This window comes from Osmerus mordax, chromosome 16 (assembly GCF_038355195.1).
Source record: "Osmerus mordax isolate fOsmMor3 chromosome 16, fOsmMor3.pri, whole genome shotgun sequence".
Classification (NCBI taxonomy): Eukaryota; Metazoa; Chordata; class Actinopteri; order Osmeriformes; family Osmeridae; genus Osmerus; species Osmerus mordax.
Window position 1 is genome coordinate 2098490 of NC_090065.1, and position 15632 is coordinate 2114121.

The 15632-nt window shown below is 49.1% G+C and overlaps 3 protein-coding genes across 6 annotated transcripts in view; 2 read left to right on the plus strand and 1 right to left on the minus strand.

Moving 5' to 3' along the window:
• Window positions 1-2100, minus strand: part of sugp1 (SURP and G patch domain containing 1) — a 7617-nt gene extending 5517 nt beyond the window's left edge. For both annotated transcript variants that reach the window (XM_067253848.1, XM_067253847.1), the window contains exons 1-4: window positions 2000-2100; window positions 1270-1438; window positions 945-1051; window positions 435-668 (exon numbers count right to left, since the gene is read on the minus strand). In XM_067253848.1, coding sequence (XP_067109949.1) covers window positions 435-668; window positions 945-1051; window positions 1270-1438; window positions 2000-2018 — 529 coding nt within the window. In that variant the 5' untranslated portion in view covers window positions 2019-2100. The remainder of the gene's footprint in view (window positions 1-434; window positions 669-944; window positions 1052-1269; window positions 1439-1999) is intronic.
• Window positions 2101-2199: 99 nt separating this feature from the next.
• LOC136959083 (E3 ubiquitin-protein ligase RNF126-like) lies at window positions 2200-7018 on the plus strand. Of its 3 annotated transcripts, XR_010878716.1 has the most exons (10): window positions 2200-2293; window positions 3378-3436; window positions 3692-3752; window positions 4062-4300; window positions 4418-4486; window positions 4593-4662; window positions 4974-5067; window positions 5260-5375; window positions 5632-6332; window positions 6658-7018. XR_010878716.1 is itself a non-coding variant. In XM_067253301.1 (9 exons), the coding sequence occupies exons 1-9, from the start codon at window positions 2219-2221 to the stop codon at window positions 5788-5790; spliced, it is 942 nt and encodes a 313-aa protein (XP_067109402.1). In that variant the 5' UTR covers window positions 2200-2218; the 3' UTR covers window positions 5791-7018. The 3 variants fall into 3 exon arrangements, 2 of the variants coding, with proteins under 2 accessions (XP_067109402.1, XP_067109403.1); XM_067253301.1 differs by having other exon boundaries at window positions 5632-7018; XM_067253302.1 differs by having other exon boundaries at window positions 4110-4300; window positions 5632-7018.
• Window positions 7019-9891: 2873 nt separating this feature from the next.
• LOC136958788 (potassium/sodium hyperpolarization-activated cyclic nucleotide-gated channel 4-like) lies at window positions 9892-14945 on the plus strand. Its single transcript, XM_067252888.1, is given in 4 exon segments — window positions 9892-11093; window positions 13420-13750; window positions 13752-13844; window positions 14832-14945. Coding segments are annotated over 4 exon segments (1740 nt in total).
• The last annotated feature ends 687 nt before the right edge of the window (window positions 14946-15632 follow it).

Genomic DNA, 15632 nt, shown 5'->3' on the forward strand with positions numbered 1-15632 from the left:
AAGCAGGCTATGAGTACAATTACTCTACGCGCACCTATGAGAGAACGAGCAGTTTAGGAAGCACACTTTGCAGTCACACGGTGTCCACCAGACCTGGGCCAAATGGTGATCTAATCTGTGCTCAGTTGCTCATGTCTGGCACGATGTAAACCGTGAGCCATTAACCATGAGCAAACTCGAGCGTCTGATGGAGATTTCTAACTGTGTTTCGCCCCAGGTCTGATGCCTACCCTGCTTTGGGACCGCAGCAGTTGTAGTACGGCTGACAGGAGCAAGGAGAAAGAGAGTGGTTGGATGTGATCCATCACCAAATTAAGCTAAATAATTAATGAAAAAGATGTAATCTCCTCATAGCGACGACAGCTTGACGGCCAGCTGGCCGTGGCTCCACTTCGCGGCCGCCCCTCGCCTGGCTAGCACGGACCACGACTTACCCTTCACCTCCAGGAAGCTGGAGTCGTCCACCTCCTCCTCCTCGTCGTCTCCGTCCGGGGAGCAGAACACCGTGGGCCGGCTGGAGACCATGGAGCTCTTCTTGGACTGGGAGTAGTTCTTGTACTGGCTGAGCATGCTGCTGATGCCCAGGCCGGGACGCTTGCCCACCAGGATGCTCCTCTTGTGGGGAGACACGCCGGGGCACGCGGCGGGCTTGGAGTCGCTGTCGGGACCTGGGGGAGGGAGGACACTCAGGCTCCATCGTTGTCATGTGAACGGCTATTTACATCACAATTGACCCGTTAAGAGTTTATTGGCAGCGCTGTTTCTCTACGGCTCTCCCTCCCTCTCTGGCTCCCTCCCTCAATCTAGTCTTTATATATATCTATGAGATAAACCCCCTCAGGGAAGACCAGGAAAATCTCCCAGGAATCCCTTTAGAGGCAGCTGTCTGTGTCAGGGGTGGACAGCTGTGTGGCGCTGTGGCACGTACGGCAGAAGGGACTTACTGGAACCAGAGTTGGGTTTGTTCTTATGCATCTTCATGAACTGCTGGAGGAAGCTTCCGTCGTTCACAAACTTGTTGGAGGAGGGTCCCTCCTGGGGGCTGGGGGAACTAGGAGAGGAGACAGGAGAAGAGACAGGAGACAGGAGAGGAGACAGGGCATGAGGATCCAGAAATGTAGCTGCTTCTCTGAGATGGGATAAACCATGTCATTCGGTGTGACATGTTACATAATGTATATTATGATACACATTTTTTTACAATATTATAGTGCTTTGAGTGCAAGAAAGGTGCATTACAAATAACTATTATTATTTTATGACTCATACCTCAGTGGTATAGGCTTGGCTGGTGTCTGAAGGCTCTTTTTGGCCTGTTCTGCCATTTTAGCTTCAATCTCCCTCTTCTTCTGAGCTATCAGCTCTTCCTGACGGATTATGTTAACGCTAGTCATCTTGCACTTCGGAGGTGGAGGGCGAGACTTCCAGCCCGGCCGCCCTGTCGGAGAAGAAAATACACACCACGAGACACATTAGAGCGTAGTCAAATGCCGCAGCTCGGAGATGCGGCTTTTTCACTGACAACTACTACTTTCGTATTATAAAGACGTGTGCGACTGAAACACCTTGCAGCCAAAAAGCCTGCTTTGAGATTGATAAGAAATAGTTGATGGCTGGAAGGCCATCTATCATGATGAGTCTGGCTGTTGGTTACTGATTTTAGCAATGGTGGTCTAATAATGTTTTACATTAAGATACAAGTACTACTAAGACTAATAAAACGAATCTTGCCATAGGACACAGCACACCAAAATGTTGCTTATGAAAATACTCGATAAGTTAGGAATCCGTTTAACGGCAGTAGCCATCACAAACAATACTGTATATTCTCTGGGCTTGGTCGCTAGCCCAGCAACACTAATGTAGGCGATGGGAAGCGCTAGTTAGCTAGCACTTGAGATTCTCTCCTTAACGTTTCTAGATAGCGAATGTCCGACTCATTAAAAACATTTGACTATAGTAATGATGGATTGTTTTGTTTGACATTTTAGTTATTTACCTGTGTCACTAGACTCCATTGTTGTAGCCAACAAATAATACTAGTAGAGCAATTGTTCAAATGACTCTTCTTAAAAAAGCTAGCTAGCTTCGACTCCGCTGATGACCAAAAGTAGTTGTAGTGTGTTTCCGCTTCCGGCCGTGACATCGGAGGACGCTGTGTCCCTGGCAGCTATCCGTACACGTTTTATCTCTCGGTTGTTTCGCAGTGAACCAGAAGATGGCTGAAGCTACTCCACGGCCCTGTCGGTTTTTCTGTCACAGATGTTCAGCAGAGATTAGTCCGCGACTCCCGGTAAGCATTGACGAGGATATTGCCTATATATTAAATGTGCAGTGTAGCGCTCATGCTTGACTTCAATCGTTCGTCCGGTGAAACTGACTAGCTTTCGTCATCATTACCAGCTAGCCAACGTTAGTTAGCCCAGCAGCTAGATCAACTAGCTAACCAGCTGATGGTACATCGAACGTTGACAGATAGGCAGTTGAGACCTGGTTGATATAAATATGTTTGTAATTGATTTGACAGTCGCGTAGGTAGTTGATCACTGTAACGGCATGTCAAGCCGTCCTACCTGCCTCTGGCTGGCTGTTCAGTCACCAGTACCAGGTTTCTCACTGTCGTTTCCAACGTCGAGAACATGACAAGTCAGTGTCACTCGTGTTTAGATGATCGGTCATTTGTAACTGGGATTGTAAAGAAATCAATGACCTGAGAACTGGAATAGTTTGTGATTCACTTCCCAATCAACAGTTCTCACTAAAACATCGTGCATCGATTTTCTCAGTAGAGAGATACAAAATCATGCCTCAACAACTTGTTGTTTGGGCACCAACACAGGAATCTTCTTGAATAGTACAGTAGCTTTCAAACGGCTAGCTACCTATGTGACAGCTCAAAAGAGCCACCTCCTGAGTTCTCTCAATCAATGGCGCTGTTTCAAACTATTGTTGGCGAGCTTACGAGTTACTATTGTAGCTACAGTAGTTTGGTCAGCGCATGTCGCGTTGAGAGATTGATTTAATTCATCTAGCTGTGTCCGTGGCGATACATAGTCAACCAGAACAATCAAGATTTTCCTAAAACATGACACACTTTTGTTTTATACGACCGATCAGGGCAACGGAATGGAGAATTTGACATCACCGGACACCAAAACAGGACTCGGTTTTAGTGGCTTGATTCCGGATAACAAAAACATAAGCTAAGCGCTAACTCATCTTGATTCAGGCTGCATTCTTCAGAGCTTCACAGTTCATGTAAATTAATGTATTTCAGGAATAAGGCAAAACTCTGAACTTGGCTGTTATTTTGATGTTATTGGAACTTTGTGAAGACCTTTTGACGATGCTGAGATGAACCTGTGTGTTCCCTGCAGGACTACACCTGTCCCAGGTGTGAATCCGGCTTTATTGAGGAACTTCCAGAGGAGAGAAGGTATAGTGGAATCTGTAAAGGTCAAAAGTTCAGCCTGTTGAGGGGTATGTGGCAGTATTGAGGCTCTATTTACGCTGCCTCAAAGCTGGTGGCATGCTCGGTGAAACTGAAACTCATGTCTGCGTGTCACTTATATAACTTTGATTCAGGTTTCAGTGTTGACTAAAAACATCCTGGAGCTTGACTTGTTTGTTTTGACTGCTGTATGTGTGTGACTCGTATTGACCGGTTCTGGTCTGGTTTTCTTGTGTCCAGCTCTGAAAATGGGTCCAGAGCCAGCGCCTCGTCCAGCGATCAGAACCGTCCATCCTTCGAGGTAAACGCTTCTTCTTTATAAGCGCCTGTGGCTAGGCTATCTGTGCAGACGCTAGTTGTAGAACATCCGCCTTGTTGTCAAATCCTCCCTGTAAAGTTTCCACACGTGGAATCTTGAAAACCGCAGCATTAGAACGTCGCTGACATTCCGAATTCCAAATCGTTTATTTATCGAAACAACCGTTTGGGGAAAGTCAATGTGAATCAGGATGTGGTCTGTCTGGATCTAGGGGTACAAATAAAGTAGGCCTAGTTTATTCCCCCCCCCCTCCCCCGCCCAAGACAAGTTGTTCTTTACGCTTCATCCCAGAATATGGATCACCAACACCTTTTCACGTTTCCGCCCGGCTACGGGCAGTTTGCCCTGGGGATCTTCGACGAGAACTTCGACCTGCGGACAGGGCTCCCCACCGAGGACAACCGCGAGGCGGAGAACCGCCGAGAACGGGAGATGGCGTCGCGGCAACGATACAGCGCCCGGCAACCGCGAGGACGTCACATCCCCCGGCGACAGGGGCCGCGGCAAGAGGGGGTGCCCACTTTAGAGGGGTGAGGCTTTCATTGGCTGACGACACACAGGAAGTGACACTTCTCCCGTGCTGTGGCACGGTTCCCTCAGGGGAGGTGTGACTCCAGGAAGTGACTCGTTTTTTTCCGTCCCTGCAGGATCATCCAGCAGCTAGTCAACGGCATCATAGCGCCCACAGCCATGCCCAACATGGGGATGGGTCCATGGTGAGTAGCCGGGAGATCTTTTATTTCAATGAAGTAATTTACCACAACCTTCTCTTTCTCTCGAACAAACAATGAGTTCTCTGTGTCCTGTTCTTTCTCTCTCCAGGGGCATGCTGCACTCGAACCCCATGGACTACGCCTGGGGCGTAGATGGCCTAGACGCCATTATCACTCAGGTACTGTGGCCTTCTGGGGCTGCTTCTGTTCGGATGAGACAGCAGAATGTGTTGATGATCATCACATCATCCTCTCTGGGGAGGATGTGCGAGTCTGGTCACCTGCACTGACCCCAAACGCTGTTCTGCAGGGGTCGTTAATAACCGGTGTTTCTCTGTCTGTTTCTCTCTCTCTCTCCCCCTTCTCTCTTCCTCTCCTTTCTCGATCTCTTTCTCTTATCTACTCCCTTTTCTCTCTCTCCCTGCCTCACTTCCTCCCTCTCTTTCTCATCCGCCTCTCTCTCTCCCCTCATCTCTCTCGCCCCCTGAAGTTATTGAACCAGTTTGAGAACACAGGTCCGCCTCCAGCAGACAGAGAGAGGATCAAGAGTCTGCCTACGATCAATATCACAGAGAGCCATGTGGGTGAGTACTCTGTCTGTCTCTGTCTATCTTTGTCTCTCTTACACACACTCTCACACAAACACACACACACACACGTGTGGTCTCTCCCACACACACGTGTGGTCTCTCTCCCTCACATGCACGTCCTCTCCTCTCACAAACACACACTCACAGAGCCTCTAGGACTAACCTTTGGTCTGTCTCCTCCTGCAGGCTCGGGGTTAGAATGCTCAGTATGCAAGGAGGACTACAGCGTAGGGGAAAACGTCAGGCAACTTCCCTGCAATCACTTGTTTCACAACGACTGTATAGTACCGTGGCTGGAACAGGTAGGCCGTGCTCCCTCCAGCACCCTTCTGAGAACTAGGCTCGGGTTCGAATCCGACCTTGGCCCTCGGCTGCACGTCCGTCCCCCCCCCCCCCCCCTCTCTCTCTCTCTGGCTTTCCTGTCGCACTTCACTTCAAACTGTCGAGGAAAGCAAGTAAAAAAGAATTGAAGCAGAGTTGAGTTTGGCAAAGCCGTGTTGTTGATTCTAAACTGTGTTCTTGCTGTGTCTGTCGTCCGTCCGTCCGTCCCCCCTCCAGCATGACACCTGCCCGGTCTGCAGGAAAAGTCTCAGTGGACAGAACACAGCCACAGACCCTCCAGGACTGTCAGGGATGACCTTCTCGCCCTCCTCCTCCTCCCCCTCCTCCTCCTCCTCCAGTTCCCCTAGCAACGAGAACGCGGCCAACAACTCCTAGACCCCCTCCATCATCATCATCATCCTCATCGCCCCAGACACAGAGCCAGAAACTCACCGGCACCACCGTCAGAAACGCCGCGGAGATCCCCCCCCCCTCCCCTCACGGGCTAGCTACTGACGGCTCCTGGAGAACCGGAGGAGAACCGAGGGAGGCTGGGGAACCTCGTTTGGACTGTCTGATACAGTCCTCCTTGATTTTTCGTCCTTTCGAGGAGCTGTTTTCGAACACTCGACCATTCCTCCAGCTGAGAGTGTGAATGTGGGCCCAGAGAGTGAGGGGGTGTCGGGGGGGTGAAGCGTTTTACACAGGCATCACTACAAGGGCCGAGAAAAAGGCTTGGAAATGGACATGGCTGCTTACGTTTTTTTTTTTTTTTTTTTATTATTCTAATTTTTTTTACTGAAAGCTGTTATGTCTTATTGCCAGAAGGCAGGTACACATTTTATATTTAAAAAAATATTTTTTTCTCTTTCTTCATTGTTATTTTTTTCTTCATCTTTTTCTTTGATGAACTGAGGGTGGTACAGACTTTCTTGCAGGTGTGTGTGTACATAAGGTATTCATATTTAATGACAGAGCTAACGGCTCCACTGTACAGCCTACAGATCAAACTATATCCTGTGGAGGAGAGACAAGTGTGTCTGTTCCTACGATTTATTAATTTATTGAATGTTTTGTATTTTACTTTGCACAACATTCTGGTTTGGTTTGGAGCAGATGTGGCTACTAGGTGGTGCTGCCCTGCAGATCAAACCTAACTCACCCCATCCTGCTCATCACCAGGGAGCCTAGATGTTGTGCTATATAAGCCTGGTTACAGTAACTAGCCTGATGTCGCCAGCTTGTTTTCTGTTTTATTGACAGGAATGCGGTGGCCAATCAGATTGGCCGGGCTAGCCCCGGTATTTCCTGGTTCTGGGGGAAGATGTTGAAGAAGAAGAAGAAGAAGAAACAGGATTTTTGGGGGTGGAAAACTACTGACATCAACATGATCTCACACAATATAATTTATTTGCTGTGCATCGCTCCTTTAAGGCTCTGTGAATCTTACATTAAATATTCAGTTGATCAGCATTTTATCCAAAGTATTCTTCAGCATTCATTTTACGTTACGATTTAGTTAATACTGCATCCATCCTAAGTAGCCAGACCCTCCAGACGTCAAACTGGCTTGTCTACATGCGTGTTCCACTACACTGACCTTCATACCTCACAACTTTCACTTTACTCTATTGTTCTTTTTTTTTTTTTTTTTTTAAACAGTCTGAAGTTACAGATCTTTTTCACAAAAATAATAAAAACGTAAAAACTAAATGGGATGCATTTCTAACCATTTCGTTTTCCCGTATGACTAGGCATAGGGGTTAAAAAAAAGTTTTATATATATATATATATATATGTTAAAAAAAGAACGTCAAAAGTTTAAACAAGATTATGTAGCTTATGTCAATATAAAGATACTTTGTTAGTCTCTCGCCCTCCTCTTCAGTCCCAGCAGGTCAGAGGGTTGAACAGGAGACTTGAAAGCACCCAAGAACGACTAAACTGATATTAAATCCAACGAGTCGGGACAACAAAGGACATCAAAATGTTTTCTAGACAAATACACCCTGTCATGCAGTATGCAGCTCATTGTACCAGTGAGCGATACTTATACGAACAGTTCCAGATTCGAAGAGACAGTAAATAATTAAGTAATTTGACACTTTTATCCAAGTCGACATACAGGAGGGAATTTGAACCTTTGACATATTGATCTCCTGTCAGATGCTCTAACCACTGTCCGAACCATAGAGGTCAGATCACGTATCCCTTCACACCAATTCTGTCAAATCCAAGCTTTACATCTGACTTTCTGACTTACTATTCACTTAGCAGACACTTTTATCCAAAGCAACATACACTGGACAGAAGAGCGCAGTACGTAAACACAGCAGGTGATCCGGGATCAGAAGCGCACAGTTCTGTCAGGATTTCGGTGGTCAGAGACACAAACCGTTCACCCGTACACACACGGCTCTTGCGGATCCTGTCGCGGAAGAGAGGGGGTTGCATTGTTAGGGGTGTTTGAGCAGCGCCCTGTTCTATTTGGATGTCCTGCCCTCCATCTCCTTATCTGTCCTGCAGAGGAGACATCCGTGTCAGCGCTCTGCGCCTCCCCTCTCCACAGCCCCTCCTCAAACAGGAGTCATAATGACCCATTTACACAGCTCATATCTTTTTATCTTTCCCTCCCTCTCTGCCTTTTATCTTCTCTCTCTACCTCTCTATCGAACCCTTTCTCTCTCTTCTCTTTTCCCCTGTCCTTTCTTTTCTCTTTTTCCCTCTCTTCCCCTCTACCCTCCCTCTCCTCTCTTTACATCACTTGGTTCGCCCCTTCCCTCCTCTTTATAGTCTTCTATTCCGTCTTTAATCCATCCTTTCTGTTCATCCCTCCCTTGAACGAAGAAGAAGAATACGACCACAATAGGCACAACTTCACATCTGGCACAAGCAACAACTTGACCCTTGACCCTTGGGGGTCAGTTCTGACAGGGCATCACCCTCCTACCCTGTAGGCAACCGACGAACACCAGGGAAGTGAAGAAAGAACAGATCTTAGGGTTGTTCACACCACTCATCATGGGCACATGTTCACCTGGGTGAGAATGTCGTTCATTGTTTCGACTTTGTCGTCTTCTTTGAACGCCTCCTTTTATGCAAATGATTTTGAGAGCATCATCAAACCAGGAAGTGATTTGGAAGCTGGATGCTTCTATGGGAGGAGGGGAGGGGGAAGTAACAAAAGTGAGTGAGCGCCGGGGAGAGAGAGGGAAGGAGAGTTGTGTGACAGGCACTCGTCCAGGTTAAGTGGAAGCCGGACGGTCCTGCAGGAGAGGAGAGAGCAAAGTCAATGAAAGAATGAGAGAGAGGGAGAAAGTAAGAGAGAGAGGGAGAGTTAGTTGTGTGACAATCCTCAGTCCAGGGTCTGTTAGCCAGCATCACAGCGGAGAGGTAAGGAGCCTGCGACAAGGAGACTGGGAACATTGATGACAACTCCGCTGGAAACTGGGATTTGTAGTTTAACTGATGACTACCTCACTGACACCATGGTAACGTAGTTTTTACAGCCGCTCCACTGTCTTTAACAAGCTCAGTGAGTGCGTACAACCTTTGAATGTCATTGGTCATACCGCATGCCATCAGTGTGTGTGTGTGTGTGTGTGTTTACATGCGTGTGTGTATCTGTCCTCTACATCCCTCTAGAACAAAGATGCATGCTCTTCATAGATGTAGTTTCAACAGAAGTCATTTTTTATGTAGTCTCTTAAACTGGACCTAGTTTAATACTGTTGACTTTGCTATTTTCTGTTAGTTGCTCTTGCTCCGTCATCAATCCATCCACCAGACTGCTGTAAGTCAAGTTTAATTTAGAAGGCTTTCCGCACAGATATTCTTTACGTTTGGTAGGACATGCATTACGTTCATTTGGAATGAACGTTCAACTAAAGTTACAGACGTAGAGAAAGGTTTTGGTCGTTATTCTTAAACCAGCTTAAGTATATTTGTTTAATGGCCAGCGTAATACCCCAATCAAGTTGGCCCGTAGTTAGCGTGACGGTATTTCACCGGTGTGGACACTAGAGCGCGCTAAGGCGCCGTTATTACCGAGTGCAGTGTGGGTGTCATTGAGAACACCCTCTAAAAGCTATGACATCTTCGGTTCATCATCCTTAACTCTTAATTGAACCGTGGTAAATGATGACGTGCCATTAATAGTTTAATACAGGCTGCTTCTATAGGCTACTAGAATGTTATACTTGACTGCTTTGTGATTTTTGGGGTTAATCGGAATCCGAATTAGAATCCGATGAAAGGTGTGAGGCTGTAAATTAGATCAATGACCCTAATTAGGTCAGGGCTGTAATTAGATGGTTGGATGGGATTAAGCGGAGCTGTAAGCATCTATGACACCTTGAACCCAGTAAAAGTATGAGTCTTTAGTTTGCAAAAAAGTCACGTCTACCCCTCCCTCTTCTCTCCTCTCCCCCTCTCACCCCGGCTCCCTCCTACACCTGATTGGTTTTCCCCTAAAGATAATTGGAGGCAAAATTTGATATGCTCAATGTCATGGACAGGAATGAGGTTTCACCGGCGTCTGCTGCAACCATGAAAAAGAAGGCGGCGGGCGGCAGCGGATGTACCTACATCAGCGCGCCCAATGCTGCCGCGTCCAACTGTACGAGGAGCAACAGCAGCAAGAATTTTGTTGACTCCGTTTCCACCGGAGCTGGCAGTCAAGCCGGTGCCGGTGTAAAGCAGCCCGGGCTGGCCAGCAACACCGTCATGGACGAGACGGAGGACGGGGAAGAGGAGTCAAAGTTTCAGCATCCACGGCTGCGCCGTGCCGGGGGGAGCGGCAGTGGTGGAGGAGGAGGAGGAGGCGGCGGCGGCAGTATCAGGATGAAAAACTTTACGCCAGAAGGGGGAGCCGCGTGCGCATCTACGGCGACTAAGAGGAGGTCCAACAGCCACGAGCCCTGCCTTGTACAAGCAGATGACGCTCGTGCCGCCTCCGAACCCATTGTAGCCTCCAGAGCGACCGAGATCAACCTGACAACCTGCCCAGGAGATGCTGTCGGGCGCGGCGAGACCATCAGAGCGACAGGGGCGGAGGTGTCTGGAGCAGCGGTCGCGGTTGAGGTTTTAAACGCGGCAGCAGGTGATGGTTGCAACAGCGTCGCTCCCATTTCCAGCATGAAATGCAACAAAAACGGAGAATGCAGGCGGGACTCGGGTACAGGGAGCCTGCGCTCGATCATCTCCAAGCAGGAGAAGCAGACGGGCGGTCCGGGGAGGGCCGAGGACGGGGGGAAGCGGGGAGCGTGTAACTCGACCACGGCCAGCATGGACGGCTCAATCACGCCGGGCGGGTCCCTGACCCAGGGCCAGGGCGGAGACCATCCCGGCGTCACCCCGGTCTCGTCGGCTTTCCCCGAGAAAAAGGACTCCAGAGTGTCCTTCTCCAACGCTCCGAGTCGGAAAGCCTCTTCCTCGATCCTGGGCCAGACCCAGACAGGTCAACCCAGGAACTCTGTCACCTTCCAGAAACCCGAGGATGGACCCCAGATTGTGGCCGACGATTCGGAGCCCCAAGGCAGCCAAGCCAGTTTCATGCAGCGCCAGTTTAGCAACATGCTACAACCTGGAGTTAACAAATTCTCCTTACGCATGTATGGCAGTCAAAAGGCGGTGGAGAGGGAGCAGGAAAGAGTTAAATCCGCTGGAAACTGGATTATCCACCCCTACAGTGATTTCAGGTAAGCTTTTGGTTGTCATATAGGTGTGCATGTTGAGTCACACAGAGCCGGTCTGGGCCCTCGCCGCCATCAACAAGTTGTGATTGAAGGCGCCTATAGTGGCTCCACTGTCTTTGAAAAACAAGTGCTCTAGGCTATGTTTAGGTTTACTACGATGCTACAAATCATTTAGAAATGTAATTAAGACATGACCCATTTCTACCTGATCTGAAAAATAGATTAATCTTTATTTCTAACAATTATTTAGGCATATGTCAATGAAATATTGACTGAATGATGTCGTGTGTTTGTGTTTAATTAAATGGGTTGACACTATGGGCTACAACCTTGGGCATCCTCCAGAGATCTAGACTAGGTCTGTGTCCTCTCAAGGTTGTAAACAAAGATGAGCCGTAGCCTCAGCCCGCGTGCAGCTCTTCTAGGACCCCCGGCTCGATCCTCGCGCTCACACAGTCACATGGCTTTCGTTAACCGGAATCGAACGATCGGTGGGCACACAATTATACAGCCGCACCACAATCATTTATTTACAAGGTGGCTGCTTTAACGGGTTTGATCGAGCTGAGGGTGACTGTAGCGTAGTAGGCTACGCGCCAGCCCCGGGATGACTGAGCGTGTGCGCGTGTGTGATGCACTCAGTAATGGAATGTCACCTTGAGCCAAGTGTGCAAAAAGCTCAAGCATGCTCACTCGAGACGTATCCGTCGCCTTGACTCCCGGATCATGAATTTTAATGACAGGGTCGGCTCACATACACAGATTTCTCACACGATAAGGACAATCTGATTCCTCAAGAATATTTGACACACATTTAGGCGTCCTCGCCAGTTTCGGGGCCCCTCTGATGGTTGTGCTCAAATGTATTTTTTTTGTGTGTCTGTGCAGCAATTTTGTACCAAATTCCCGCTGGACATGTCACACAACACGTAGCCGGTCAATCTGTTTTCAGCACCACGGACAGCAATCTGCTCCCGCCGTTTTCATAGTACAGACATACGCGCCCACAGTCGATTAAGCTACTCACCGTGCCACACAAAGCTCGTGCCACACAAGGCTCCTGTTTATCTACTTGTATTGAATTACGTTGACTCTGTCTGGAAGGTTTCACACGATACCAAATCAATAGTGGTGCGTAATTGGACCACACATTAGAAGAATTCAAGTTTATGTTTGGCCTATCATGCGCGCTTCCTCGCAGTGAGTTCAACCTACAGCATAGGTCACGAATCTCCTTAACGCCTAGAGCAGACCACGTGCGGCTCAGTCGTGGCTTCGTCTCAACAGAGGTGGTTGTTTTTGTTGTCGCAGGCCCGTGGCGGAGATCTGAGCTTGTTGCGTCAGTCGCAGTGTAATGACTCAGCGCTGCACCTGCATCAGCCGCTCTCTGACTGCGCGCAAGGCCTTGGAACACTCAACCCCCCCCCACCACCACCACCTCCACCTCTCCATTCTCTTCCTCTCCACCCTCTCTCTTTCCCTTTAACTACACACAGCCCTCTGTACTGCTACCTACCCACCAATCTCTTTGTCCCCTGTCCCTTTTACCCTCTCTATCAGTTCCACTTCCTCTCTCTCTCTCTTTCTCTCTCTCTCTCTCTCTCTCTCTCTCTCTCTCTCTCTCTCTCTCTCTCTTTTAATCTGTTGTCTTCTATCTCTCTCTGCCTCTACTTTATCCCCCCCCCCTCACGCCTCTCATTAAAACCACCAACCTGCTCTGCTAACTGCCACGACATCACTTACCTGATGTGTTTTAATGGACCAAACATTCATCCAGCCATTGTTCAGTCCCCCCCCCCCCCCACCCCCCCCACCGCCTGCCTGTAAGCGCCCGATAGTGAGACGAGGCAGATCGAGAAACGACCAGTCGACACCCTCCTCGCAGCCTCTCGAGCAAACTTCAACCCGGTTAGGATGTGAGTCTTTGACTTGGGCTGAACTGCTCTCCTTCCTTGTCAGTGAAGAGAGCCTCCATCAGTCTCACTGTGTGATGTGTTTTCATCCTCACGGGCCTCTGAGAGGAAGCCTCTAGTGTCTCTCTGTTTTCCGTGTGGAAGCTTTTCTCACTTCTCTCACTCTATTCCTGTCCTCTTTCTCTCCTGTTCGCACAAACAATTACTTACACACGCACGCACGCACAAACATGTACGTCCACACACACGCTAAAATCCACATACGTAATCACACACCCATCTACACATTCACACGTATCTACAAACACGCACAAAATTACACCCACACACAACCTTTCCCACACACACATACAACCTCTCTGACACACTAACACACACTCAACCACACACACACACACACACACACTCAACCACAGGTTCTACTGGGACTTCACCATGCTGATGTTCATGGTGGGGAACCTGATCATCATCCCCGTAGGCATCACCTTCTTCAAGGACGAGACCACCACACCCTGGATCATCTTCAACGTGGTCTCCGACACCTTCTTCCTCATGGACCTGGTCCTCAACTTCCGCACGGGCATCATCATAGAGGACAACTCCGACATCATCCTGGACCCCAAGACCATCAAGAAGAAGTACCTGAAGACCTGGTTCATCGTGGACTTTGTGTCATCCATCCCTGTGGATTACATCTTCCTCATCGTGGAGAAGGGGATCGACTCGGAGGTGTACAAGACGGCCCGGGGCGTTGAGGATCGTCCGCTTCACCAAGATCCTCAGCCTGCTACGCCTGCTCCGCCTGTCCAGGCTCATACGCTACATCCACCAGTGGGAGGAGGTGAGGTTGCTTGCGCCGCACACACATCTGAGGACGAGGATAGGTGTTTGATTGAGTCTGTCTGAAGGCCCAGGGTTCAGATAAACCCCATCTGGGTCTGAAAGACTGATCTGAAGTCCCTCTGGTTATTGAGATAGGTGTTTCATTGAGTCTGTCTGGAGCCCCAGGGTTGAAATAGACCCTTTCTGTGTCCGAAAGACTGATCCGAAATCCCACTGGTTACTGAGATAGGTGTTTGATTGAGTCTGCCTGAAATCCCAGGGTTAAAAGTGTTCCAAACCTGTCACCAAAATACTGATCTGAAATCCCTCTGGTTATTAAAACAGGTGTTAGATTGAATCCCCGTATGTCTCTTTGTATAAAAGAGAATGAAATGACTACATTGTGTCTGATTAGAGTCCCGGGTGGATGAGGTTGGCAGACCATAGGTGTCATTGTGCCAGACGAGGCTAATCTAGCACAGATAAGTCACTGAAATGATTCCAAATGGTAGGTTGTCTAACAGCCCACTGCTATGTAAGCCTTGATTCTTGTCCCTACCGACCTGGAAACCCCCTACAGGGCCATTAAACGCTGCCACCTGGCCCCTGCATTGTTATTAATGATTAAAGAAAGGTTAATATTGTTATTAATGACAAAAACTGCTATCTCAACGGCAGAAACACATCATTTAATAGAATCTTACTCCAGGACTCTAGAATGCTAGAAGGAACCATGACATTCTGGAATAAACCGTCAAGATTAGAACGTGGGAAAATTTCACCAAAGACTCTTAGTGTTATCCGCTGCCTCTGTGAGTTCACATACAAGGCCTGTTCGATAACCAGATTCAATTTCTGTGCTGTTTACTCCCACTCCTGTTGGGCTGTCTGCCTCTGACCTGATCATTAGATGGATTTCCAAGAACGCCCTGGAATTAATTGTGTTTCGAGGTCAAAGGGTTCCTTCCGGAATGTTTGTTTGTTTTGTCTCTTGGCCCGTGCCCAGGCTGGCCAGGCCGCCCGCTCCTCAGCCCCTCCCCTGAGCCATGAGCGTCTGTGTTCCTGTTTGTGGAGTGTGACGCTGGGAGGCTGGACCTGGCTGTTCTCACCTGTCTCCTGATGAAATATGTGTAATGTTGTTGGCAGAACGTTTAGAGCGTGCCACTCTGTGCATCCTAATCAGAGACAGCGTAGTTCCTCCCCTCTGTCTCCCCCCCCACCGCCCTCCCCCCCGCCCCCCTGTCCCCCCTCCCCCCCCGCCCCCCTGTCCCCCCTGTCCCCCCGCCCCCCTGTCCCCCCGCCCCCCGCCCCCCCACAGGAAGTGTCTGCCTCTCTGATAAGCAGCCTATTACAGCAGCCAACACACTTAATCAATTAAGACGCCAGAGGAGGAGCAGGTGGGGTGAGGGTGGAGGATGCTGGGGGGGGGGGGGGGGGGGGGGGAGCGGGTGAGAAGAGGGGAGGAAGAGGAGAGGGGGAGATGGGGCGAGGAGGAGGGGGAGTAAGTGAGGGGGGGATGAGGGGTGAGAGGGGGGAGTTAGTGATGATATGAACCACCAGGGGGGGAAGCTCTCCATGATTACATTTCTGGCTAATTGTGCTGCTGTGAGGCAATAAAACAATTACGCTAGGCTAGGCTAGGGACAGGCTAGGTCAGGCAAAGCTACGACACGCTAGGCTAGGCTATGACATGCTAGGCTGGGAAAAGCTAGGTCATGCTAGGCAAGGTCAGACTAGGCTAGGATTAGAATACAATATAGAACGTGTTTTACTTAGCATTTGAGGAGATCCTCTTGTCCCCAGTGGA